This window comes from Catharus ustulatus, chromosome 5, assembly GCF_009819885.2.
Source record: "Catharus ustulatus isolate bCatUst1 chromosome 5, bCatUst1.pri.v2, whole genome shotgun sequence".
Classification (NCBI taxonomy): Eukaryota; Metazoa; Chordata; class Aves; order Passeriformes; family Turdidae; genus Catharus; species Catharus ustulatus.
The window spans coordinates 41,903,434-41,930,130 of record NC_046225.1 but is presented as its reverse complement, the minus strand read 5'-3'; the positions used below and the strand labels follow the sequence as shown (position 1 = coordinate 41,930,130).

The 26,697-nt window shown below is 38.4% G+C and overlaps 2 protein-coding genes and 1 pseudogene across 2 annotated transcripts in view; 2 read left to right on the top strand and 1 right to left on the bottom strand.

Annotated features, from left to right (window-relative positions):
* The first annotated feature begins 2,210 nt into the window (after positions 1-2,210).
* On the top strand, positions 2,211-3,686 carry LOC116996168 (claudin-22-like). The gene has a single exon (XM_033059343.1). It carries the CDS (start codon positions 2,260-2,262, stop codon positions 2,911-2,913), a length of 654 nt encoding a protein of 217 aa, XP_032915234.1. The 5' UTR covers positions 2,211-2,259; the 3' UTR covers positions 2,914-3,686.
* A 412-nt stretch (positions 3,687-4,098) lies between these two features.
* On the top strand, positions 4,099-21,947 carry LOC116996169 (annotated as a pseudogene).
* Positions 6,632-26,697, bottom strand: part of WWC2 (WW and C2 domain containing 2) — a 103,992-nt gene continuing 83,926 nt past the window's right edge. The window contains exons 15-23 of the mRNA XM_033059339.1: positions 25,734-25,926; positions 23,980-24,150; positions 23,074-23,186; positions 21,781-21,973; positions 19,644-19,808; positions 17,115-17,207; positions 15,762-16,004; positions 10,167-10,294; positions 6,632-8,193 (exon numbers count right to left, since the gene is read on the bottom strand). Coding sequence (XP_032915230.1) covers positions 8,127-8,193; positions 10,167-10,294; positions 15,762-16,004; positions 17,115-17,207; positions 19,644-19,808; positions 21,781-21,973; positions 23,074-23,186; positions 23,980-24,150; positions 25,734-25,926 — 1,366 coding nt within the window. The 3' untranslated portion in view covers positions 6,632-8,126. The remainder of the gene's footprint in view (positions 8,194-10,166; positions 10,295-15,761; positions 16,005-17,114; positions 17,208-19,643; positions 19,809-21,780; positions 21,974-23,073; positions 23,187-23,979; positions 24,151-25,733; positions 25,927-26,697) is intronic.

Here is a 26,697-nt window from a genome sequence, read left to right as displayed (position 1 = left end):
TTCCAAGTAAAGGCATTTCAGACCTTATTACTATCCTAGTACCAAGGCAAGTATTACCTCCTTTTCCCCTCCAAAAGAACAGGGATTGCATATAATCTTATCCAGAATAGTATAAGGAACCTTTTCTTGCTCTAGTTAATGCATTGTAAATAGTAAGTTGCAGAACTTAATTGGCAGATTTTACTAATGCAGCAAGTGCTTCTGATGGCTATAATTTAAAGGTTGGTATACCATGCCTGTTGTAGTCAACATTTGCAAAATGGATGGACTTCACAGACCTGATGCTATGTTCTCAGACTATATTGACTGTTGGAATTAAGAGCAAAGAAGAAAATATTAGATGTTCACAGTCAAGAGAAGTACAACAGGCTTCCATAATAGTCTTCCAGTAACTGTGATTTTAAAGATAAGGCTGTAGCCCCTGAAGGAGCAGAATCACTCCTAAATCATGATTATTTATCTTAAAAATTATTTAAATGGTGTTATGGAGATTCTCATTGAAAGTCACAAGGATTTCCAGAACTAGCATTCCTGCTCTGAACAGAGAAAGGGGAGAGAAACAACACTGCCAAATATGAAAATACAGTCTGGAGAATGAATGAATGAATGAATGAATGAATGAATGAATGAATGAATGAATGAATGAATGAGGGATTGATCCATCTTATTTTTCTTTTGCCCTGTGGATGGCCAAAGTTACAGGCTGACTTGCAGCACACCTTGTTCCCAGTGTTGTCAGTTATATCCTTGGTGATTTCTGGTCTTGTGCATAGTAATGTTTTGATCAAGTATAAGCTGTCGAACTAACAGGTTGGTACACAAGAAAAAGGGAGATAGATCATCTTTCTGGGGTTTTTTTATTGGTTCTTCACAGCTTGTGATAGGAAAATACCAAGGGTTAGAAATTAAGACTGTATAAAAATGAGGAAGGAAGAGATCATCTCACAGTGACAGTTCTTAATGATACCCTTAATGATACCCATGTTAATGATTCAGGATTTTGGAAGCCTTCAAAATCAGTGTTAAGTTTTCCCATCACATAACCCATTTTGAACAACTGAGAATTAAAATATACAGGTAAATACATTATCACATCTAGGAAATTAAATCAAGAAATACTGGAAAACATCTCTGGGTCATATGCATGTGGATGTGTTTATCCTGCTCAGCTCCTTCCCAGACAGGCTGTGCTGTTACATGTGGGAAGGGAAACGGCAAACAGATGTTCTCCTTCTGACCCTGTAGACAAGCACAAGGTTAGCTGACATGAGAGCAGGAAAAAGCAGGGTTTCCTGATGGGGTAGTGGCATAATGGTATCTTGCTTTGATCAGGAAAGTGTAGTAGGCATTCCTGGCCCTGGGAGCATTGTGCCAAATGTTGTTAGATACTGTGTGAATACACTGTGTGCCATCTGGGACATGGGCTTTAGGAAAGGGGACACTGAGCTGCTGTAAGCTGCTACCGTGGTGTTGCTGAAGCCCTGGGGCAGGTAAAGTTTACGCTGGCTGATGAACTGCCCAGGTTCATTATGGTGGAGGGGATGTCTAGGATTTCACTTTCTATGGTACTTTCACCATATCCGTCTCCTTTTCCCCTTAAGAGTCGGTCAAAACAAAGCCCATTTTAAAAGAAATGAATGTAGAAAATGTGAAACATAAGGATCTTTTACAAAGTGTCTTTTACAGTGCTGGGGACATAAAACAGGGCAGTGGAAGATAAGCCATTATGTATGTTGAGGAAGCCTAAGAGTAAAGATTATAGGCAAACAGTCTACCTTTCTTTACAAGGCCTTGATTTACATCCCTGAAATCTCAAATTTAGCTATTACAATGAAGTCCTGTTGCACACAGAGCTGCCTTTTTATCACCACTTAAAATCTAATTAATCCGTATTGAAGCACAAAGATTTCTGTTGTGTTTTAGGGTGAGGGGTCATAGAGCCCTCTTTGTTCATCCTCAGGCTTGTAATCATCAGGCATTGGGATATAATTTTACCAAGCAAATTGGAAGGTAACAGATCAAATCCTTATCGGAAAGCCTAACTCATGGTTTAGTGAAGTCCTTCGTCCTTTATGTGAAACTTTATATTCGTGAAGAACAAAAAAGTGTTTCAGAGCTTGCAAAGGGTTAATAGCAAGGGCTTATATTTGGGGCAGAGACCTAAAATCATCACAGCTTCCACCATCACTCAAGGTAGCAGTTGGTACAGAATTGCTGGGGAGACCTTTCTCCTCAAGCTTTCAGGACTCTGCTTTTACAATGGCCTTGGTCTATCAACCAGTGATGCAATTAAGTGGCATATTGGTCTCTCTGTTGGGATGGGTCCTGTCCTGTCTCACCACCTATTTACCCCAGTGGAAAAACCTTAACTTGGAACTAAATGAACTGGAGATCTGGACCATGGGACTCTGGCAAGCTTGTGTAGTCCAGGAAGAAGGTGGAATGCAATGCAAGGACTTTGATTCTTTCCTAGCTTTGCCTCCAGAGCTCAGGATTTCTAGGATTTTGATGTTTTTTTCCAATGGATCAGGGCTTTTGGGCCTTTTGCTCTCAGGATTTGGTTTGGACTGTTTGAAAATTGGTGAAAGACAACAGGAACAAAAGAAACGGTTGTTGCTGTTTGGAGGAATGCTCTTCTGGATATCAGGGATTACAGCTATCGTCCCAGTTTCCTGGGTTGCCCATTCCACAGTCCAGGAATTTTGGGATGAGAATATACCAGATATTGTTCCCAGGTGGGATTTTGGGGAAGCATTGTTTGTTGGCTGGCTTGCTGGATTTTGTCTTATATTAGGAGGATCCCTACTTAATTGCACACTCTGTTCTACTGAAGTCCATCCATCTTCGGTCCATTATGCAGTAGCAGAACAGCAGGATCAATGTCAACGCTTGGAAACTGAAACAAGGCCTTAAAATGGGAGATTTTAAGCAGTACAGCAACACTGCCCTATCTTTTCCAAACCCTAGTGCAAGCCAGAAGCTTGTTCCGGTAGTAATTCAAAGGACTCTTTGTTATCCAACTGATTTCCTAAATTTCTGTCTGTTTTCTCCATAAACTGGTGTTGGAAGGTGGTGTGTTTTCTCACTTGTGGAACTGCTTAAAACTGTTGTGCAGCAAAATGCTGAAGTGTTCACAGACTGCACAGAAAAGGTGCTTTTGCTTTCTTAACTGTACTGTAAAATCCTGGAAATGAATATGCATGTTCTCTTACAGATTTTAACCAAAATGTGCTTCCTTTTTTTATGTAACTAAAGCCCCAAAGTTTGACTGCCTGTTGCAATTTTCCATTTGACTGATGCAGTGATGTATGAACAGTCTGAATACCTGCATTGCATTGAAATGGTTTTTTTCTGTGCATTTGGAAATGGTAGGTTTCTGAAATTGTAGCAAGCCTTGCAACTGTCTTTTTGTGCATGGGGTGTGATGGTGTGGGTGCTTAGACCCAGCAAGCTGTTTTTCCAGTCTGCCACATTAAACTGCCCATACAAATTATTCTAAGTGTTTCTGGCACCTGCATACTTTATGCATCAAAAAATAGACGGAGAAATGCTGCTTTAAAAAACAGTGTAGCAATCTTCCTCTGACACAGGTCTTGAGTCATTATTATGCATGCTATCCCCCAAGTTCCATTCACTCATGTTTGGAACATGTTGCTGTATATTTGACATTAAACATAGGACATTTAACTGGCCACAAAGCAGAAATATCATTTGCTCTAAGTGGAAATACATCAATGTGATATTAGAACTTAAAAACAAACTGTGAGATGCCAAAATCAGCAAAACTTCTGTAATGCTTTAGCTGATTGATGGAAAACCAAGTATATGCTTTTCTTAAAAAAATAAAGCAAAAGTTAATGAAAAGGTGAGCCTAGCTGTGGCCACATCATTCTGCTACTGCTTTGCCACACCACCTCCCAGTCCCCCAAACGCTGCACATGGAACCAGGCAACACAAATCAGTAGGGAGGGGAGAAGTATTTCATGCTTCATAGAGCATTGTTTTAACTTGTGCTTATATATGACAGACTATGTCAAAGAACTGAGCCGAACAATGCCTGCAAAAGCCAAGGGTTTGGTGCCTCTGTGACTGCAAAAAATGAAGTTGGTAAACAGACACAGCTGGATTTCTGTCGTCTGTGCTAAGATGGAATTTAACTGGTACCTGTAACTATTTACTAGGCTGGAAAAATCTCAACTTAGACATAAATGCACAGAGCTTTGAAATACTGGACTTCGGCAAATGTTGTAGGAACAGTGTAAAGATTTTTATTCTTTCCTACAATTCAAGATTTCCATTATTTTAATAACTACATAAACTGGAATAGAACTTCTGAGCCTTGTGATCTCTGGTCATGGTTTGGACTGCCTAAAGATGGAGGATGCAGTGCAGAAGATAAAAAAAGCTGTTACTACTTGGTGGAATACTCCAGGAGATGTCTGGAGACCCTGTCTCTTGCTTACACTGTAATCCAGGAAGTTTGTAATGACAGCGTCCCAGAGATTCTGTCCAGATAGGAAATGGGCATGCACTGTTCAGTGCTTGGTGTGGTGGATTTTTTCTAATTCTAGGGGGATCTCTGCTCCTCTCCGCAATCTGTTTATCATCTGACCATCACTTACCAGAGTGGTACGCAATGGCAGATAGACAAGATGCCCATCGACATCTGGAAATTGGAAATGGAAGACTTGAAGAAGGGCAGGTATCAGCTTTTCTGACTTCTTGCTTGCATTACAGTAAGAGAGAAAGACCTGCTGAACAGACAGGTTACTGTTTACAAGAGTGGGGCTGGGATTCTTTCTTACCAAATAGTTCCTTTAATCACTGCTTACTTCCACTTTTAATTGCATGAATTGATGGGCTATGGTAATCTTAGCCATCACTATATTTCTCCCAAGTCTGATCAATGGCAGATTTTGTTTTTGTGGTATGACTTGGGGGAGTGAGTATAAAATTTTAAATCTCTAGGTCTGCATGGAGACTTGACTATATTTTAAATGGCAGAACTCCCACTGGGGGTGCTTTTTTATGAAAGAAAATTAGTTGAAGTCTGAAAGAATTTGTAACATCAGTTCACCATGCCTTACAAAAAGCTAATGCAGTTCAATCTTGAATGAAGTTTGCTGGGCCTGTATCATTTACAGAAAACAAAACATTCTCAGACATTATGTAATATAATGCAAGATTCTCCATCATGAGAGAGAGAGAGAATATGACCACCTCTATCCCTGCCCAATCTCCCTCTCTAAGGAAAGCCAATATTTCTGGGCAATAATAAGCTGTTGTCTGGAGGAGACTCAACTATGTTCATTGCTGGTGCAGTTTTCACATAATGAATGTAAAGAACTAACTTCAAGTATATGAATTAGTTTCCATAAAACTTATCCTTAGAACTGTCAGTGATTGATGTGAACTTCCTATAAATGGCCGTGATTTTACATTGACAAAGCTGTAGCAGCCATCTGTTTCTGCAAAGACCATAATAAAGAGATAGAAGAGCAATAAAAGAATTAAATAAAACACTGGTCTGGAAAACAGCTTTGTTAAAAAAAATGTATTTTCCAATCACTGAAACACATGAAAAGTGCAGAGACAAGTTAATCTATGTAATGTACTTGCATACTCTTACAGACAAAATTAGAACAGAAACACATTCAGAATATAACCTGATTAAATATTTAGTTCAGTCCTGAGCATTTGATATTTAATACAGTATAAACATAGCAATAGAAAAAAGAAAAATAATCTTAAAATTATTTGATTTGTGTTCTATTACAATTTCTGCTAAACTTTGCTCATTTGGCTAAATATTCTTGTACCAGTAATATCTACATTTTGATATATGCAACTGCAGTGACATTGGTACCTGGCAATAGAACTAATTACATTCGTTATACCCTGCCACGCAGGGTAAATTTCACTTCCAGAGTAATATTTATCACTTTAAACTGATGGAAGTTTATTTGTATGTATAATTGTAGCTTATTCCATTGAGTTTTTCAAGTGTGACACACTGAATTAGTAAAAAAACCCGCCAAACTCCAAAACCAGAATTGTTAAAAGCTTTCTATAAATATGTTCAACTTTACCAATCTGGAAAATGAAGAGCATGAATATGTCTAAGTCTCTCATTTTAAAAGGAGTTTTGTAAGCTGAAGCCAGCACTACTTAAGTTTTGACTTCACCTTATACTTACAAATCAGACAATAATACTTTTTTTTTTAAATTGTTCAACATTTGAGAAAACCCAGTTAACCAGGCAAGAATTTAGACATCTCTAAGTATTTTACACAATAGTGACAAATATTTTTATGGCCAGAACTGAACTATATTAAACAGAACATAAATAAGACTGTAAATAAATAAAAGAAAATCATAAGGTAGACCTCTAAACATCATTCTACAAGCACTTTATATAATCAAATTGAGAAGTTGAAACTGTCAACCTTCATTTCACCTCTACATTAAATAATTCCAGATTTTTTAAAAATTGACCTTTCAAACATGAATGTTATCTCAAACCCAAGACACAAAAAACAAATGGGGCATTCATAAAGGATGTTCAATCAGTCATCTTGCGCAAAATAGCATGTTTGGCTTTAAATTTCAGTGAACTGATGTATTTGTGCTTAAGAAAACTCTTGGGTGTTACACAGACCTGTCATTACAGAACTGTCACTTTGAATCTAAGACAGCTGCTACCTTATTGTGGTCCTATTGTTTCCATTTGCTCCCAAGTAATTATAGCATATTTGAAAAATGAAGTCCATGCACTGTGGCTTGTTGCTTGGGGAATAAAACTGTAGCCAGTGAATGAAATACATCTGAGTGCAACATACTAAGTAGAAAATGAAATATTTCTGTTCTCTGCAACTTCCACCTACTTACACTGTACCCACAGAAGATGACCCCAGCTACTTTATCAAGACAGGACTGCTTGAAACCTACATTCAATGTTCTGAACTTGGTTGCTTTCTGATGAAGCAGCCTGCTAGGAAGAAGCATGCAAGACATATTTGAAACAAGCTGTTCACATCTATTCATTAAACCTGTACATCCCCAACCGCATACAGGGCCAATCGTATATTTTAAAAATTGTTATGTTTGTGCAGACTTCTAATAAGGAGCTTCTTTTTCAGGAAGGGTTTATCTTACCAACAGGACTTCTGATATCTAAGTTAACTTGTGAGAGATTTTTTTCCGGTATAACTACTTCAATGAAGCATCTTTAGATCTGTAAACCTAGCACATCCTTCATGTATTCCTAGCTGGCAATCAGACAGCTCCCTAGGACAAATTATTAACAGAGAAAAACACTCTCTTATAAGAGCACAGTGGGTATGGCTATTTCAGTTTCAATGTTGGTATTATGAATTTGATTCATCCTGTTCTCAGAAAGCAGCTGCCCCTTTTGGTAGTCTCAAAGTAAGTTTTTTAGGGTTACTTGTCTGCCTTGCCTTTCTCACTCTCCTGCAGATGCAAGAAACCTTTTAGTGCAGGTTAAAGTACTGTACATTCACAAAACTAAACTCTGAACTCTGTGTCTTCCTACAAAGTATTAAAAAACAAAACCAGAAGAAATTTATTTTCAGAAACAAAATTACATTATGGGTGATGAATCTAGTCAGCAGCTGTTGTGAGGCAGCCCGGATGTTTTGGAAAGGAGCTTACGCTTGTGGTTAACTTTAAAATATACAAGTTACACTCTTGTACAAAAGTATTGCATGGCAAAACAGCCATTTTCACAGTCTGCTCACATGAAAATAGTGAAAAGATAAGCAATTGTCTGTTGAACATAATTTTTCTCAACACAGTGCAGTTCAACAGGATACATGCTTAGTACTGCCTTTGTTCCTTTGTTCCATCTTTACAAAATAAAAACACAGATGCGATACACACAAACTGTACAAAATCAGTATACCAAAATTAATCTACTTTGGTTTTCTGTTTGTTGGGTTTTTTTGCCATTTTTTAAGCTTACAACAATTCAGTTCACTATATTTTACAAATAAACATATCAATAGTGAATGTAAAATAGAAGATCTTTGAAAGCACATCACTGGAACTACAAAGCTCATCTGAAAAGAGATGAACAAGTGGAAAAACACTTCAATGAAAATGCATAATTATACATCATCAGCTGGAAGGGCTGGTATACTGATCTTTGCTCTTGTGAAGTATGCTATCTTCTCCCTGAAATTAGAAAAGAAAACAAGGGATTTTTTTACCATTTGTGGCAAGACTCCAATGTCATCTGCTGTAGAGTTGCTAATAATAGAGCATGGTTTTTTAAAACACACGTTTGGAAAATACACAGACAATTTATTTACAACAAATGTGGCATTCTGACACAACTACCTTCTTATGCATATTTATGTAAAAAGCAGTTCCAAATTGAAAGATAAAAAATACCAGTATTTCATTAATAACTGCAATGGTAAGACTGAAATACTGTTCCAGTCACTGAATTTCCAATGATGAGCTTTTCAGTAGGGGCATGAGAAGGCAAAATAAATCCTGACATGGGAAAAGGCCAAAGGGGGAATAGTTGTGTCTGGGCAAGACTCAGAGAAGCAGAATTGTCAACCCACTCTCCAGCTGCTTCCCCTGTGCTGTTACCGTTTCTGTCACCTATGAACCGAGACATTACTGAAGCATAACAAGTTTACACAGACTTGCCTAGCAGCAGGCTAGAGAGCAGAAGACAAGTATTGGGGACTTAAAAATTAAAGCTCAGAAGAGTCATTCTTCTTGAGAGCTTTAAAAATATCTCTCTGTGATTAGTCTGAGGCCACAGCATAGTAACAAGTCCAACAAGCAGGGCATGTAGAATCAGCCTCCAGAGGTAAGTATTTATCCAGAAGACTAAACCATGTTTTCCACTGGTGAAGCTTGAGTTCCCATGAAAAGCAGTAGCTCAGAGCAAAATCAACCTAAACTGGCTTTCTCTTCCTAGTTGTGTGGTGACTAGAAAATAAAGGAAGATGGAGCCTTTCAATACCCTTCTTACAGAGGAATGGGGTTTTAGGCACTGTTACAGGTTCCTGTACATTTAGGCAGCGGTCTATCTGTGATGACTGTTAAATGACCAGCACTGACCAAAACCCTTTCTCAAGACATGCACAAAAAGTGAAATCTTCAGCATGCTTTGAATTTCAAACTGAAGATAAATAACTCAGCTGTAACATGTCTTAGCTGAGGAACCCCTTTCCTTTCTCTCTTGCTTTGATTCTGCATCACTTACAGCTGTGGTTTGCAATACATGCTGCCTCAGGCTTCTACTTGCTTATGGATTTCTCCAACTGCTCACAAAAGATGGTTAAAAAAAAAGAAAAAAAAAGTCTCACATTTATTAGTAGCTGACTTAAATTTTTTATACAGGAATCCAAAATTTAAACTTTAAAAATGTGTATTAACTGACAAAACAAACCAAATTAACTTGCAGTACTGTTTCTATGTGCAAGAGCAAGCACTGTATTTTTCAATCAATATATATATTTATTTTAATATAGAAGTGTGGCCTCCAGGCTGCAAGCCCTGCCACTTACTGGCCAGTCTTTTAGGAATTTAGACCTGTGAGAATTAAGGTTTAAGATAAATAGCGTTTATTCTGGCTTATGCTAAGCAAGAACACTTCATTAACTACTTCAAGTAATCGGTTCCTTCACAACCAAAAGGAGAAGGGAAACAAAACAGAGGAGGGATTCAAGGTCTTTCTTTAATACTAAGTAGTGGTTAATGAGTTTCCTGATGAGCTGTATCCTGTCCTACTTCTCCTCGAGTGGAGATTCAGGCACTTGCCATCGCTGGAAGAGCTCCCATGACTTACAGCCCACTGTCAACCTGCTGTGAGTGAGGTGAGCCATTGCAAGAATCACACACATGCCTGCCTACAGCAGGTGTCACACAGGGGTCTGACACTCCACTCAGCTTCCACACTACCCTCTGAACTGTCACTGAGGCTCGGCCCTCTGAAACTCCAATTTAGAGCCATGTTAGAAATCAGTGATGTTTCTAGAAAATCAAAGGCATGTGGACTTTTTACTAATGCTACAGAGCATGTCTGTGTATATATATACATATATATATATGTCTGTATATACCTAGAAACAGTTCATGCTACTTCACTACATTAAAAAGAGCATGAAAAGCAGAACAGGCCATACCTGAATGACTGCACCTGCAGTGGCACTTTCTGGCTCTGCTCCCGTAGCCGGCACACATCCTTAGAAGCTTTCCTCATCAATTTCTCAGCACTTAAACATTGTTTCTGGTCTTCTTTTGACTGTTCAGCCTATATCAAGAAAAACAACTGTATTTTGCTGATAATGAAAAACTACTCAAAGAAGTGAGAGATGCTTCTTAGTCAAGCAAAACACTTGGCAGTGTCAGGTTTACTGTTTGGCTCAATGAATTAAAGGTCTTTTCCAGCCTAAATGAATCTATGATAATCTCTATGTAAAAGGTCAGCAAGACAAAAGACTGACATCAAAAGCCTAAGCCATGGCTGCAAAATAAACTAATGGGGCTTTTCCTAAGAAAATAAATAGAGCAAATTCCATGCCATCACAGGTGGCGACTAGGTTTTGTAAATTCTGATATTTCTTAGGGCTCTAATTAGACAATACCTAAATTTGTATGAACACATGTTGTCTATCCAAGTATCTTTTTAGAGCTGCAGGCCACTGATTCTCTCCTCATATAAAATACTTTTATTTCCTGGCAAAACCTCTCAGGAAAGTTGCCTGTACTTACTTTAAAGTGACTGACAGTAAAAACCAGGTAAGGTGCTCCTCTCAAAATACACTTTCAGGATTTGTTGGCCACGTTAGCAAGGATCATGAACTTTTGTGCCTTTATCTATGACATCCTGTTTTGCACAAGAGACTCACTTCTTTCATTTGCATTGTAGAGGCATAAAAGCCAAGGCAAGTGAACAACCACCAGTGGTAACAAGAGATCAAAAGTCCTTCCTGAACAGTGCTGAGCAGCTACCCACAGTAAGTTACTGAATTTCGGTGCCTCAGTATTGCTGGCTCTATTACTTATATCTTTACTAAGCATCAACAGGATAGCTGCAGCTATGCCAGCCACCATTTCTGCAACAAGACTGCTATTAATAGCTGTGCTTTGGCTTAAAAAACTTTAACAAGGGTTTCTGAACATCCAGTAATTTGAACAGTAACTCTTTTTAGGTGGGCAGTCACCTGAAATTCTTACATAAATAATCCCTGTTCATACACAGGTGAGTTCTGTAACAAATGCATTGTTGCCCACATCACTTGTGGGGTGCATGGTGTGGGCACTGCTTTTATTTCTAGACTGCAGAGGCTGTCAGACAAATGTTATTTATTGTGTTTTGAATTTTGTCAGCCATCAAAATTCAATAGAAGCAATTCACATTCTTAAATGACTATAAGGTTGTAGAGAGTTTAATTTTTGATTCTTTAGAGACTTGAAAATGCTGTTCATTAGCTCAAATCAAAATACATTTGCAAGCCTGAAACAGCAATCTTCAAAGCTAGTTTGTGACTTAGAAGTTCACATTCCAGTTCTGAATTCAACCCAGTTCTGAATTCAACCCAATAGCCTCCTAAATAACAAAACCAACCAATTCAAAGAGCTAGTCCATACTATCAGTTTCATACTGGGTAGTTGTAAGAAAGCTGCTCACAGCAGGATAGTGGTACCCTCTGTCTGTTGAAATGCACTCTGGTTTCTATATGAAAGTGTTTTACATGAAAGAGCACCACCTTTTCAAAAACACACTCAAAATCCAGTCAGCTTGTACTGCTCTTAACTTCTTCAGTCCCCAACTCCAAAATAGCTGTGATTTTAAAATTAAATTCTTCCATAAATGTTGTTTCCTTTGTTTGTTAGTGAACATGAATTTCCAATCTACAACTGGTAATGTCTTAATTATTTTTATGTATGTCACTGGCCATATGTTTTACCAGCTCCCCTAATTAATATTTATCATCAAAGCTAAACGTACAAAACATACAATATTTCAAGATTTTTTAATTTTGTCCTTTTCCTAACTATACATGAGATTCTTGTGATTACTGAATTTCAGGTTTAAGAGCATAGATGACTTGTTTTCATATTCTCTGTTACCAAGTATCCCTTTTTCATATTTGAATCCATTTGTTTTTTCAGGACACTCTAAGAGAAACCTGGATTTCAGCCCAATGTCTCTAGGAATATGCATATGAGAAGGTATGTACATGACCAGGTTTATATTTACATCATGTTTCTTGAGTGCTTTATATAAAATACAGAAAATCACTAATACAATGGACAGGCATTCAATAAGTCCCAAGAATCTGGCACATTTTGTGGTGATGTACCCCCCCACCATGGCAACACTATGTTCTCAGATTCTTTAAGTGACCTTTAAACACTCATTCATGACACTTGTCTACCAAATATAATTGTCATATAGGAATCTCTCTATCTGGGCTTAGCTTAAGCGTAAGTTAGTTCAAGATGACAAAGAAGAGAAACTAAATTAGAGCTGAAACACTATTTCCTGTCTTATTCCTCTTTGGGTTTTGTAGAGAAAAAAACGAAGAAAAACCAACAATTTTGTGCTAAACACAAAATCACTGGGACAAGGACATGCTTATTGGTATTAATGACATAATTACATATTACCTCAACATAACTGATGTACTAAAAAGAAATAAGGAAGATATTTACAGGAATCTTTTTTGAATATAAACAACAATAGTAGTTACGAGGACACTTAGGTGTCAGAAAACTTATTTGTATGAGAATTTAAGACTCAAGCTTTGAAATACTGTGTGATTTCTCACAAACATCCAATCTAAACAATCGAAAATGCTTCTGGTGCACAGAATTATTTCTGTTTTCTGATCTGCAGGTATTAGAGGGCATTACATACTTGCTGCACTTAGGAAGGTATGGAAGGAATGGGAGGGAAGGTATGGAGTCTGTGGATTTGGCTTCAAGCAGAGTAACTGCATGCTAGCAAGCAGACACTGATTTTCAACATCCCCCACATCTGTGGTTTCATTTTTCACTTGAGACTCTCTCAGTTTCTCTGGAATTTCCAGCTGCTGCATTAGTCTGTGCCATTATAATGCCTGCAGGATCTAAGAAATAATCTATGACAATGTTTTCTAGGCTGCTGTGTTTTGCTAACCCAAGGGGAAACACTGACAACACAGTACAGCGCTCTTGGTTGTTTTGCTCCGCAGGGGAAGGCTGCAATGATTTTAAGGGTAGAAATATTCCTAGAAACTTTGTAAGCACTCTTCAAAGAGGTGGAGTGACTGTGGTCATTGTTCTGACTTTTACTTTGGGAAGGAGGACTTAAATGCTGTGCTACTGCCTGCATATATTTTAGTAATGTGTATTATTACCCTTATTCCTCACCAGTGTGTGTAATGGTGCTGATCACTGACACCAGCCATACAAAATGTGACAAACCTGCCTCCTGTCTTGGAACCAGTCAGCTGAAATAAAAGCACAAATCCAAAGGATTCATAATATGAAATCTTGCAGAGGCATACTCTGTTCTAGAGGAAATAGCTTTAGAATGGGAGTAGTTTTAAATTAAACATTCAGAAAATATAATTGCTATCCTGCATCGAGTATTAGACATAAACTATGAAATTCCACATCAATTTAGCTATGCTTCTTTTCTATAAGTTACTATTTTTATGGGTTAAAACTTATATCAAATTCATATAATGAATTCACATGGCAAAAACAATACAGTTATGCTAAGTTTAAACACTGCACTATCTTCCTCCGTTTTGCCCAAGGTTTTTCAGAACACTCATCAATATTCACCCTAAACTCTGCTAGTGTTGTATAGTCATTTAGTACTCCAGTTACTATAACCAACAACAGGTACCAAAAGAGGGACCAGAAGACACAACAGGACATAAATGTAGAATTGGGAGAACATGCTGGGGAAAAGTTTTATTTCCTAAGGTATCAGTCAAGGACATGTTGAAATATGTGATGTCATTACATGCATTTTTCTGCCACGAATTTAGAAAATGAATAAATTAATCATTTCCTAAACGATGCAAACTTGCAGCACTCAATGTTGTATTGAAAACATTTTTACAGTTTTTCAATGCCATACTATGTTTGCTTGCATTTAACCTGCCATCTGTTCGACTTTCTACTTCTTGGTGAGTACACCACCATGATTAATTGCTCTCTTCCACCTCACTCATGGTTGTATGGACTTCAGTTGTAGCTACTTAGCTGTTCCTAACACAGAAGTTTCCTCCCTTGACCATCCTTGTTGACCCCCTGTAGTTTTATCTTCCACTTTGAAAAGGGAAACCAAAAATGAACTATGTTTATGGTACAGGCATAGTAATATTTAGATCTTAAAGGAATGGTAAGTTTTGTTCCAAGTAATTTTCTTAGCAATTCCTGTCTTATTTGCTTTTTGACATCTGCTGATTCTGTGATGTTCTTGTTTATGTTTTTGTCTCATATGTGGAGTATCTCATTCCTAACATTTAATCCAGAGCTCAGCTTTATAAATATAAATGTTAGGATCATCCTTTCCTCTTCTACACAAGGCTTTTTATTGACATTTAGCTTTTAAAAAACCAAAACAACAAAACCAAGAACTGCTACTTTCATATGAGGAGGGCCTCTGCACCTTGTTAAAACTTCACATTTTTACTACTCTGAATAACCTGGTGTATCAAAACACTCGTCTCTGTCAACCATAAAGAGCTAAGGAGCACAGATTGCTCCTGGCTGCCACTCACAACCTCCCCTCATTGAAAACTGATGTACATTGACTGACTTGAATGGGAAGGGGGCTCCAGAAGATGTTTACTCCAACCTTCTGCTCACAGTAGGTGATGCCAGAGCTGAGTAGTCAAGGTCTTGACCAGTTAGGTTTAGAATACCTACAACTGAGCAGATTGGGTGGGCTTGTTTTGCTTTCTTTTACTTGGTTGGTTTTTAACTACTCCTCCAACAACCTCTCCAGTGCTCTATTCCAGGTGATGATCTCCCTAACGATTTAAAAAACCAAACAACCTCCCAAAAAACATAACCCCCCCACAATATCTAACTTATTAATGTATCTTGTTAGAATTTTTTCATATTCTGACTTCTCGCTGTTGCTTTTCATTCGTCAATTCTGTTTCTTGTAGCATAATCATGTGGGGGCATGCCACTACCTTATGACAGTGCATATATAGTTGTGGTGTTCAAGAGATCATCACATAGAGAACAGAATTTGGCTTTCCTTTGCCAACACTAGAACAAGTATGTCCTGCATGAAGAAATAAGCCACTGCCTTTTCCCCATGCCCCTACCACTCTAAGTAGTGGTAATTGCTCCTTCTACCTATTACAAGCATCTTTTGGCTGTAAGTTTTGTGCAGACTGCAAAGCAACCAATGCTGAGGGACAGAAGGCACATGCAGGTCTGTAAAAGCATGTCTGGGATGTGAGAATTCTAAATTAACTTTTAAGTAAATGCTATTTTACTACACCAATTATTACTATTACTCCAAATAATAGAGTTTCTGATGTGACTTACTGAAGCATTTACAGAGCACTAGGAAAATGTTACCTCAAATTCTATGTTTAATGTTGTAGTATTAATCAATACAGAAACAGCTTATACTAAAGATGTAAACTAAATGTGAGCTTCTGTAAAAATCTTTTAATGTCACTGACCAAATTCTTTAACAAATTTATAGCAAAGTAGGGGCATATTTACTTGCATTTTGTGAATGCTGCTCATACCTGTTTTTCAGCTTGTTTCAAGAGTTTCTGGAAACGTTCATCCTCTAGCACACACAGAGGAAGGTCTGCCTCTCCTCTGCCTTTCATTTCCTCAAGCTTTTGTTTGAGGTCCCGCAAGGCCTGGAGCTCATCGTTCAGACGATTCTGCCTTGTGCGTGACACCTGGAGGTCCAGCTCCAAGTCCAGGGAAGTGCGCACGGGGCACTCTTGCGCAGCTCTTCGCATGATCGGCTGGCAAACAGGCTGAGTTGTTTGGGAGACAGAACAGTAAAAATTAATACCTGGAGAGGGCTGGTGGAGAATTTGACATACTGCAGCCAGAAAAGCGCAAATATTTGGGGGCAGGGGGAGGGTTTACCAGTCATTTTTTCTGAGTCAATAAATTCACCTGTCCTGGAATTTTTCTTTAGTCACTAGCTAAGATAAATGCTCCAACCAAGTGCACAATGATATATTTACAGGTTAAAAACAAAAAAACCATTCTGATCCCTGGGATGGCACTGCCAGGAGACACAACACTACACAGAATTCCCCACAGATTTCAACTACATTATTTATTTTTGTAGATATTGCTGTTAAAAGGCGTAACCAAACACATAATGTTACAAACTCTGTAAACATGCTCTTCTTCAGCATATTTCACATTATTTACTGTTCTTTCACAGTGACTTTTTGCATGAGTAAGTCAGGCAGGAGAAGCCATCTCAGACTATTCAGTATCCCAGACTTTTCTTTCTTATGCAAAATGCATCCTGCTACCTGGTAACAAGCCTTCCAAAGGACTATTTTTCTAGTTACAATTAAGATTAAAATATAACTCTCTAAATTAATGTAAAAATGAATTTTATGCAAGAGAATCCTACTCTCTTGTCCTTCAATCCTTTTGCTACTTGAATACTTTTGGTGGAGAGTAAATTTGCTTTAAAGGGACAGCTAAATCCTGGAAATCTTCACCAAAATTTGCTCAAGATGTATATGGCTGGTGTTGACTTTTGTGCAGCACAGGCCACCTTGTGTCACTTTATAATACTCACTTTTTTAACCCACATTCCTTTGACAGTAACTCAAGTTCAACAATAAGCTCAAGTTCAACGAGAAATGCCATGATGCTGAGCCATCAGTGTCATGTTGCTGGCTTTAGCCATGACTAAAACAATACAGGCTTTGTTTGAGGGGGGATGACATTGGACTGAGACGACTATGTGGATATTTCAACATGAAACTAAAGGACAGAATTGTACTTGTGTTGCTTTTACTGAAATACTTGAAATAAAGCATATCCTTTATGTCATTTGGTATTCCCAGTGTCCCCATCCTTCATTTTAAACCACGCCCAGGTAACATAGCACATACCCGTTTAACTCTCAGGCTCCGTCGTTCTGTGGCGTTCCTCACAAAAAGAGACTTCTTGGCTAGCGTGGAGCTGTCGCTGTCGCTGCGATTCAACTGCCAAAATGTACATACCAAACAGACATAGAGCACCTTCACATGCAAATACACCTGCACTGGTAGAACCAGTCAGGGAACCTCAGCATTTATATATATATAGGTCATATTCTTAGTATAACGCTAAGAAGTTTGCAACTAGAATAAACATCTACTCTAAAATTATAATCCTACACCAAGACAACCATTGATCTTACTGAATGAACAGTAAGACTGCTTAGGAATGCAAGGAAGGTAACTATGGTTATTAAGTACTGACAAATTATTGTCTGACTGCAGATACAAACTATGGATTTCACTTACCTGGGGCAGGCTTTTAACAAATTTACTACAGGGAAGGTGAATTACTGTAGACATGCACCTGTCCAACAAGCAGTATTTTGTATTATTAATTGTAACAAGCAAAGGTGTGCCTACAGCTTCCTTCAGAAGCTTCTTGCTTCTTAAAATCATGTGCCACAGCTTGGCAGTAGCTTCTTCATAACTTTAGTGTTATTTCATACACATCAGTGCAGAATGACTGTTAGATGCATCAGCATCAACAGGTGGTCAGAAGCATCTGTCTGCAGAATATGTATTTCACCTCTTCAGTAATGGACAAAAAGAGGAATCATTCTGCTAACATTTCAGTAAGCAAAGCCAGGGCCCTAAAGTGTACTTACACAGGGCTGACTGGGAGCTAGGGGTTGGAAATACAACTACTTGCAATACAAAGTACACCTCTTGAGAGACAAATCTGTCTTTTCACCATGAGCTACTACTGGGAGCTCACTCCTTGATACAGAGAGGCAGCTATCATCACTAATGTTCTTTAGGCACTTTTTAAGGGACATTTTCCAAAGTACCAACAGATTTTGTTTCTGTCCATCAGGCCTCAAAGATCTCTGTTTTCTGTAACATCATAGGTGCTCTCCTAAGGCCAGCCACCTCTTCTGATTAGAGAGCAGCTGACACTTCACCAGAGTGTTTCTTCTTGTACAGGAAGGCTGGATATGCCGCTGGTGCAAGAGGGATTGGGGAGACTCCAGCTCTTTGTGAACTTGGATGCAGCTACAGTGCCAACTCTGGAGCCCCCAGCAGTGGGCAACAAATGTTTCTGACACTGCAAAAGATATATCTGCAAACATGTTCTTTTCACAGAGTACTTTGCTTCCAGGCAATAACATACACAATGAGAAACAGAATGGTTTATTCCAAGTAAGGGCTGTTTTTGACTCTGGCTCTTGGCAGAGCAGTATGTAGCAATGTTCAAAGCTACAAAACCCCAATACTTTCCAGATGCAAAAACCTCAGAAGTTTACACTAACTAAACTACTAAAGCAACTAGTTTTGCATTCTGTGGAAGACCTACATAGTCAGCAGGCTAAGGTGATTTTTTTTTTGCCAATACTACTAATTTCCATTCAGAAATTAAGATGAAGGCTAGCTTCTGAATTCAGCCAATAATCTATCCAAATTATGTACAGATTGTTAGAAAACCATCTGCTGTATTTCATTCCGAAGGGTATATGGAATAGTTATTAAAGTACATAGGTTTTGACTAAATATTATTTTTGTTTTAGGACAATGAGAATCACAGAGAAATTATGAACTTTAATGTTTCCAAATGATTAAGGTAAATGCCTCCAGTTGAACTGGGGAATTAAAGCATAAATATTGCTTTTTTTAAAAAAAAAAAGACGTATGAGTAAGCCATAGAAACTAAAGATCAAAATAATCTGCCTTTTCTACAGTATCTGTGATTAAAATCTATAGAGCTGGTAGCCCACACTTACATCTTCAAACACGTGATTTTCATACTTAGTTTAGCAGCTGTAAGACTCAGAATTTAAATCTTTCTTTTCCTTTTTCCATGCTACCACAGTTCTAGAGACACTGGAGAACTTAGCTGCCAAAATCATGTTTAAAACCCAGCCCTGAGGCAGCGCTTGCACATCTTTCAAAGATGCAATTACAGCAGGATTTGGACTGCCTAGGTTTAAAACCAGTTGAGATACAAAGCAAGATTTAAAACTGATGACTGAGCTCTTTCCACACTGTTACCCTTAAATGGTTACATTATTAAAATATGGTAATGCAATGGCATTTTACAGTGAATTCTATTTCATGTTGTAACAAATTGTTTTGCTGTGAGGGTGCTGGAGTTGCTGACATGCAGGGAAACACTTTTTGCAGACAGCCAGCACAGGCATCTGTGTTATTTCTTTCCAATAGGATGTATTTTTGCCCTAGTAGAGGTGTTTTGCAAGAGTATGCAACTCTGCTGAAAGTCATTTCTACTGTGCATCAGCTCAGATAGGGAAAGACTAGAGAAAGCACGGGCTCTACCTCTTGCAGGGAAAATTGGTACATGACTCAGTGTCATTAATGCTTCATTCTCAAGAAGTTAAATGACTCTGGTTAATAGCTCTTCATTCCAAGTGTTTTTCCTCTTACCCTGCAGATGTATTGGTTCCGCTCGCCTGGAGAGAAGGTTTGGGAGCGCACTATCATGCTGTTCCTGACAAAGGGACGCTGTCTGGAGCTCCAGCTGGCTCTGTCCTTGGGTCGGACTGTTGTGTTCTTGTTAACTGATTCCTCAGTGTTAGTCTCTTTATCTACCTATGAAAAGGAATTTAATGTATAAGACTTACTATAACCAGATACATGCCTCACATAGCTTTTGTGCCTTCAGATTTTACAAGCATTCTCATCACCTTGCAATGGATGGAAAAAGACCAGCGGCAAAAAGCACCGTACATTTACAGAGAAGCTATTCTAAGTAAAGAAATGCAAAATTCCCAAGATGCTTAAGAGTGTGTGGAGACACTTTGAAGGTACGCTTTGTAGCCAGTAAAGCTGAAGCTTTCAGCTTCACTAAAAGCAGAAAGGCCTTTTCTGTTTGCAGATGGTTTGATGCGAACACAGTGCAAGAAATGTTTTGCTTTGCCATTTGCAGACATTATGATTACTGCAGATGTATATTTACTTTGTTTGGTATTTGCAGAAGAGCAAGGTTCTGCCATGCCAGAAATGGTGCCTGTGCACAATGATAGGGGGCAGCTGGGAAAGCTACATTGCCCAGGTCCTTTCAGACATAGTGCCATATACTCCCCAAGCCTCAGCAGCAGAGCTGCTTTATGACAATCTCTAGAGCTACACCAGCCTTGTGAACGCAGGGAAAAGACACTGTTGGCTGCTGTCCCTCAGCACAGCCTGCTGCCTACTAGAGTTGTCCCACATGTGCCAGAGGGAGCCTCAAGTGCCCTCATCCCCGTGGGAGGCACAGCCTGTGCTTACTTCCATGCTGCAATCATCCTGGCTGCTAGGCTAGACCAAGCTCTGCAGCAGTTGGAACATCCAATGTTACTGATGTGCACTGGGGCTTTTTCTTCAGCTTGGGTAATTTAATGAGGTTCATGGCTTGCACAGTGCAGGTGATAAATACAGTGACCTAAATAGCACAACATCAAGCCCGAGAGGATGGGGCATGCAGAGATCTATGCTGTGGCTGGCTCTGCAGTGGGGTCTGCTGTCTTTCACTCATTGTCTGGGTCCACACAGCCCAGGCTTAGCAAAGCACTTGTGTGCGTGCCTAACCTTCACATGTCGTCCTTGCCATCTCCCCTTGCCAAGTTAGGGCTTTGATCTATATTCACTTGCTACCCAGCAGACTGTCAGTCCTTTTAATACCATAGTCTTAGCTCATCTGGCATCTTGCCACATTAATTGGAAGTTAATTACAGTTTCCAGCAACTCCACTGAGATGTCAAACTTTTGTATTGTCACAAAGTTGAACGAGCAAGATGTCACTCTTAGTCTTTTTACCTCTGCTATTTTATAGAACTTGTAGGTTTAAAACACGCAACAGTGCTTTTACTAAGATGCAGAAAGATTCTAAAAATTTTATTTCAGGAAAATGTATTTCCCTTATGCTACCACATCAGGGATATGTTTACTAAACATTTAATAAAAGTGCTTTCAAGAAAGTAGAATATAATTCTAAAAACAACAGTTACCAAGAACATGGAATTAGAATTTGCTTTATGCAGTGTGTGAATATAAAAGTACCCTCAATAGTTTAAAAATAGACAGTTTTAATACACATTTTGGAATTTTCTGTTCATTAATCTTTCGTCCTTTCTTCTGCTAAGACAGTTCTTTTATTTTGTGCCCAAAAGTAAGGGGAAAAATAAGGAAATCCCTGCATTGGTTTAAAGATCTTGATGCTTGTCACATGTTTTTCCCTGTTTAGCAGATGAATCAGAAAAAAGGGAAACAATGAAACAGATGTGCAGAAATATTTTAAATACGTACAAGCCAAAGCTACTGAACTACTCTTGTATTTTGAATGTTCTGCATATGCAACAAAAAAAGTGAGGATAGTCTTGGTTAATTGTCCTGGACTTAGAAGTCCTGCCTCACATGTCTATCCAATGTCCTCTTCATAGTTCAGAAGTGACCACACCAATTTTGTTACATGTACATACTGACAAATGCTACAGCAAAGGCCACATCAAATTCTAAATGCATAGATGTAGCAGATTTCTATATTAATTGCTCAGAAATAGATTTTTAGACACAAGATATTCACCAGTGTTAGAATTACAGCAGCTTGCTGGCTTTCCTGTGCCTCATCACTGTTCTCTCTGTTCTTGTCTTCATTCATTTCAGGTGTATCCATGAGTAGCCCCATATCATCGTTACAGTCACCTGCTACTTCCAGCTTAATGCCATCTTCCTCTTCATCCACAATTTCATCAGAGGCTTCTGCAAGCATCTCTAGCCTGTATGAACAGAAATAGCCCAGGCTTATTCTGAAACTGAAAAAGCTCACCAGAGAAAGATACCAGAAAGCTCAGACCTGCACTCATGTGTAAGGCATGCATTCTCCTGACAGGGAAAACAACTATCATCCACATAATTCCACTAAGTTCATGTGAAGGCCCATTTCATTGCTGCCTCCAGCAAAACCCAGCAAGCACTACTACAGTTCATCTTCAAGGTTGTTATGACAGCACTGCACTATAATCAATAGCTCTAATGTTGATAATGTTGAAGGACTGTCATTAAAAGTTCATAAAACAAAAAGCCACTCTCCCCTTCCCCCTAATAAAGCATGTATTTTCTTCTGCACTGCAGCTAAGAAATTGCACAATAACAGAACTCAAAGAGCAATTTAGCAAGAAATCTGTTTCTTGGGAAAGCTCACAATTTCTTCAAAAACAAGACCATCAATGGATGCGCATTCCCATTGACTTTGTCAGACAGCAGATCTCTTTTCAAATCCTACTGTTTGCCTGGTATAGTTAATGCAGAATATAATAAATACGAGATAATATAATATAATATAATATAATATAATATAATATAATATAATATAATATAATATAATATAATATAATATAATATAATATAATATAATATAATATAATATAATATAATATAATATAATATAATATAATATAATATAATATAATATAATATATATTGCTACACTTCCAGTGGTTTCACAGGAAGATGTACATGGAAGGGTGGATTGGCAGTAGGAGTTCATAGAGCAGCCAAGACACTGTAAACCTAAAAGAACATGAAGGTATTTACCACACAAGAGAATGCGACTTTACTCCAGTTCCAGTGGTGGTCAGGTACAGGAATAGGCTATCCAGAGAAGCTATAGATATCCTGTCCTTGGAAATGTTCAAGGCCAGGTTGGATGGGGTGTTGAGCAACCTGGTCTAGTGGAAGGTGTCCCTCAGCAGTATTAGACTGGATGGTTTTTAAAGATCTCTTCCAATCCATACCACAACAGAAATATTGTCTAAGAAAAGGAAGAATGAGCTGAATCATGCATGTATGAACAGTGAGGGAGGAAAAGTGTCTTTACCAGTCATCCTCAGAGGCCCTTTGCTCTTGTTCCTTCTCCTCATCTTCAGCCAGCTCTTGTTCTACTGCTTCCAGCTCAGCAGATGTCCTCTCCAGCAAAGCTGATACAGCATCCTGCTCACAAGGAAAAAGATGAAACTAGAGTTGAATGATACATAACAGGTATGAAATGACAACTCTTGCAAGAGCTGCATTACCCTACTGCTCCCTGATCTCAGCAGAAACAATGACCCTCATATCACAAGGATAAAGGGTTTGAATTGTTAGTGTATAGCACATTGAATGATTACTTTTATACAGAATAAATCTCAATGAAAGGCAGTTGGTTTTACAATGACAATGCAATCAAATATGGACCTGTCATCCTTCAGTGTATTTTCTCATCTTCCCCCTCATACTTGTAATACTCAGGTGATAAAAGGGTGCTCTTCAAAGTTACATTTTCTATGCAGTTCTCTTAAGAAGGGATTAAAGCAGAAAAGCTTATTTAACCAGAAGAGAGAGTACATTTTGCATAAAACAGCATGTTCGATGCAATGGCTTTGAGGATGCAGATTCAAATGGTTAATAAATAACAATTTTTAATGCATGCACATGAAAACAAATGACACACTTAAGGAAGCTCTTCAATAACATTCTTTCTAAAAAGAAACAGAGCTAAAGGGTTTTAAATTGGAAGTGCGATCTTGTATCCAGCAAAAAGCATCTGCCATATTCCCATTCCCATTTGAGACCCCATACAGGTCCTACTCACACAAAGTCACTCTAGACAAAAGTGCCTGCAAAACAGGGCCCTGAAACTTCAGGGCAGGGCAGTTCACACATTGAAACAACTACAATGCAATGGCACAATTGGAGTCTCTGGCATTTTTCTTGCTATCACAGTAATAGCCAACATGTCACTCACCAAGTCCAGTGAGTCCAGTGACTGGGATTGCTTGCTTAACAGAAACATGTATTCATCATTGCACTCCTTAGGTTTTTTGCCAGGACTCTGCTTGCAAGGTAACAGGTTGTACCACAGAGTACAGGTCTCACCAGAAAGTGATAAATCTGCCAGGCTGATCTGAGTCCCAGCCTGAACAAAATAATAAAAGGGAAAATAAAATTAAATTTGTTCTGTTTCCTACAAAATGTTGTACTGTACTCGTCATGCAAAACAGGCAGTGCAAATTTGACATGAACCTTAATTCCCTTTTTAATTGTACAGTTTTCTATTTCCCTCCACTTCCAGTTAAAACAGACAAACAGAAGTACATGGAAATGTCCTTCCTATTGTCCATTCTGCCATCTCTTATTTCAGTCTGCAGAAATGTTTCCCCACGTGTACAACCCCACCCCATACCATGGTATTGCATACACCTGATCTAGTGCATTCAGTAATGAAAACCTGTGCAGCATCAGCTGATGGGGCAGCAAGTGTCACATGGTTTTTCAGCTGTCTCACACAAAATTAATGCATATGACAAATAATGGATGACCTTCCTTGCTCTAACTAGGGAAGAAGGAGATGAGAAGCCAGTAAAAGCGATTAAATAACCCTTTCATTTGGACAAGTGCTGACATCCAATGAGTTGGTACTCTGGGAAAACTTCTGAAGTAGTTATGTTTGGGCAGTGCCTTGGAGATTAAAATCCTCTGTTCTTTGGCAAAGCTTATTATCTCCACAGCTACTGGGCTGCACACATAGCTCTTGCCAAGACTCTGATCATGTTGTCCAGGGCTTTCTGCTGGGATGGTACTCCCAACTCTTTCATTTGATCTTGTGATTAACCCTTGTCTTCGTCGGGATTTTTTGTTATTGTTGAGTCCTTTCTTCACCTTTGTATCCTGCCTGAGCTTGCATTTTTGTTCTGTTGCCTTCCCTTTCCTACGGGAAAAGTCTTACATACTGAAAAAGGCCAACACATTTCCCAGGGATTAAGTTAATTTCTACATTCCAAAAGTGAGGCTGTTTCACAGTAGTCGGAGCCGATGAACCCCAGCAGATTTCAGCATCTCTTCAGTGTGTTATAACTGAAAAAATCTCACTACTGAAATCTCTCTCACAGCAAAAAACTAGACTTGAGTTTTACCAGACCATGCAAAAGCAATTTGAAAGTAAATGAAGCATCACTGATTTGGCGATGACTATGATTAACAACAAAATTTAAAGTGGCAGCTTCCAATGGGCTGATCTATAAATGTCATGCTTTTTTATTTCAACAGATCATAAAAGTGTCTACCATATAATCTAAAATAACATCCAAAATGTAATTTAGTTTGTTCTTTGTAACAAGTGGTGATAATGACGGTTTGCTCTCTATTTTTTTCGTTTTTTTTTTTACTGTGGCTCTTCTTCAGTTTTTACTTTAAAACTTAAAGTAATGTTGCATTTAAGTTCATAGGGGTTTTATGTATAAGATGGCAAAGATGGAATATCGATCTGTAATTAAAGAGTTAAAGTAGTGTTAGAATTATCAAAACACTTTCCATCCAGGATTACATTCTGTATCAGGAGTTTCAGAGAAAGGCACTATTCTAGGTACTATAGCAACAACTAAGCTATGCTTCAGACTGTCTCCAAGTGCTGTAGAATTTTACCAGCCTTGACCATCAAAATAAGAGGGAACACTATAAACAAATGCTTGCCAAAAAAGCACCAGAAATAAAACCGCATACCAAGCATTCTTCCCGACGACTTTTACTGACAGCACAAACATCTACTCTCAGTGTCTTCTGTAGCAGTGTTACTTGAGAAATGGCTACTCTGAAAATCTCGTTGAATAAAATGGTTTCCATGGCAGGATGAACTTTAGTGCGGAACAGACAGCTGATATCAGTGGAGGATGGAAGGACTGCTACTCTAATATACCTGCCAGAAACAAAACATAATTTTTACCGCTGTTTAAACTGGTGCTTGTTGGTGATGCATGGGAGAAGTTCACTCCAATCAACTTAAGGACTGCATAGCCACAAAATGGAACAGTAACTTAGCAGTGGAATGGAAAAAAGGTGGCAAGGATGAGTGGGGAACTCTTGTTCCTTGCAGAAACATTTCCCGAAAAGGAATTTTTGTGGCTGGTAAGGTAGCAGTAGCAAGAGAGGCAGCAGTTTCTGATTTTATCAAGTTTAGTACTGTAAACAATGAAGATCATGTCACAGGTGGGAGGAAACATGTCCTTAATGTTAATTTTAAAAAATGAGGAAAAACTGTAGTGAATGTAAAAATTAAATTCTTAGAATAATGCAAGCAGCACTGAAAAACAGTGATGTCTTTTAATCTTTTAAGGAAACAAATCAAACAAAATTTCCAAAGAAAGCAGAAAACTGAGGAAAACAAGGAAGACAACAGCTAGGGCCATAGCTGCTTAAGATCAATTTCATATTAAGTGAAACTTGTAAGAATGCATCTTGCAAGCCTAAATTGAAGCACAGAGAGTAACTTGAAATTGTTACAAGGCTGCATTCCTTTTATGCAACCAGTAGGAGTGGATATTATGTAGATAAAAGTTGTACTAGCTAACTTGCAGGTCTCACTTTAGCAGCAGCTTGACAAGGTAAAGACATTTTTAATGCAATTTGTATGCGCTATTTACCTATTCACAGTTTCTCATACGCACGAGTGAGCATAGTAATAGTTTTA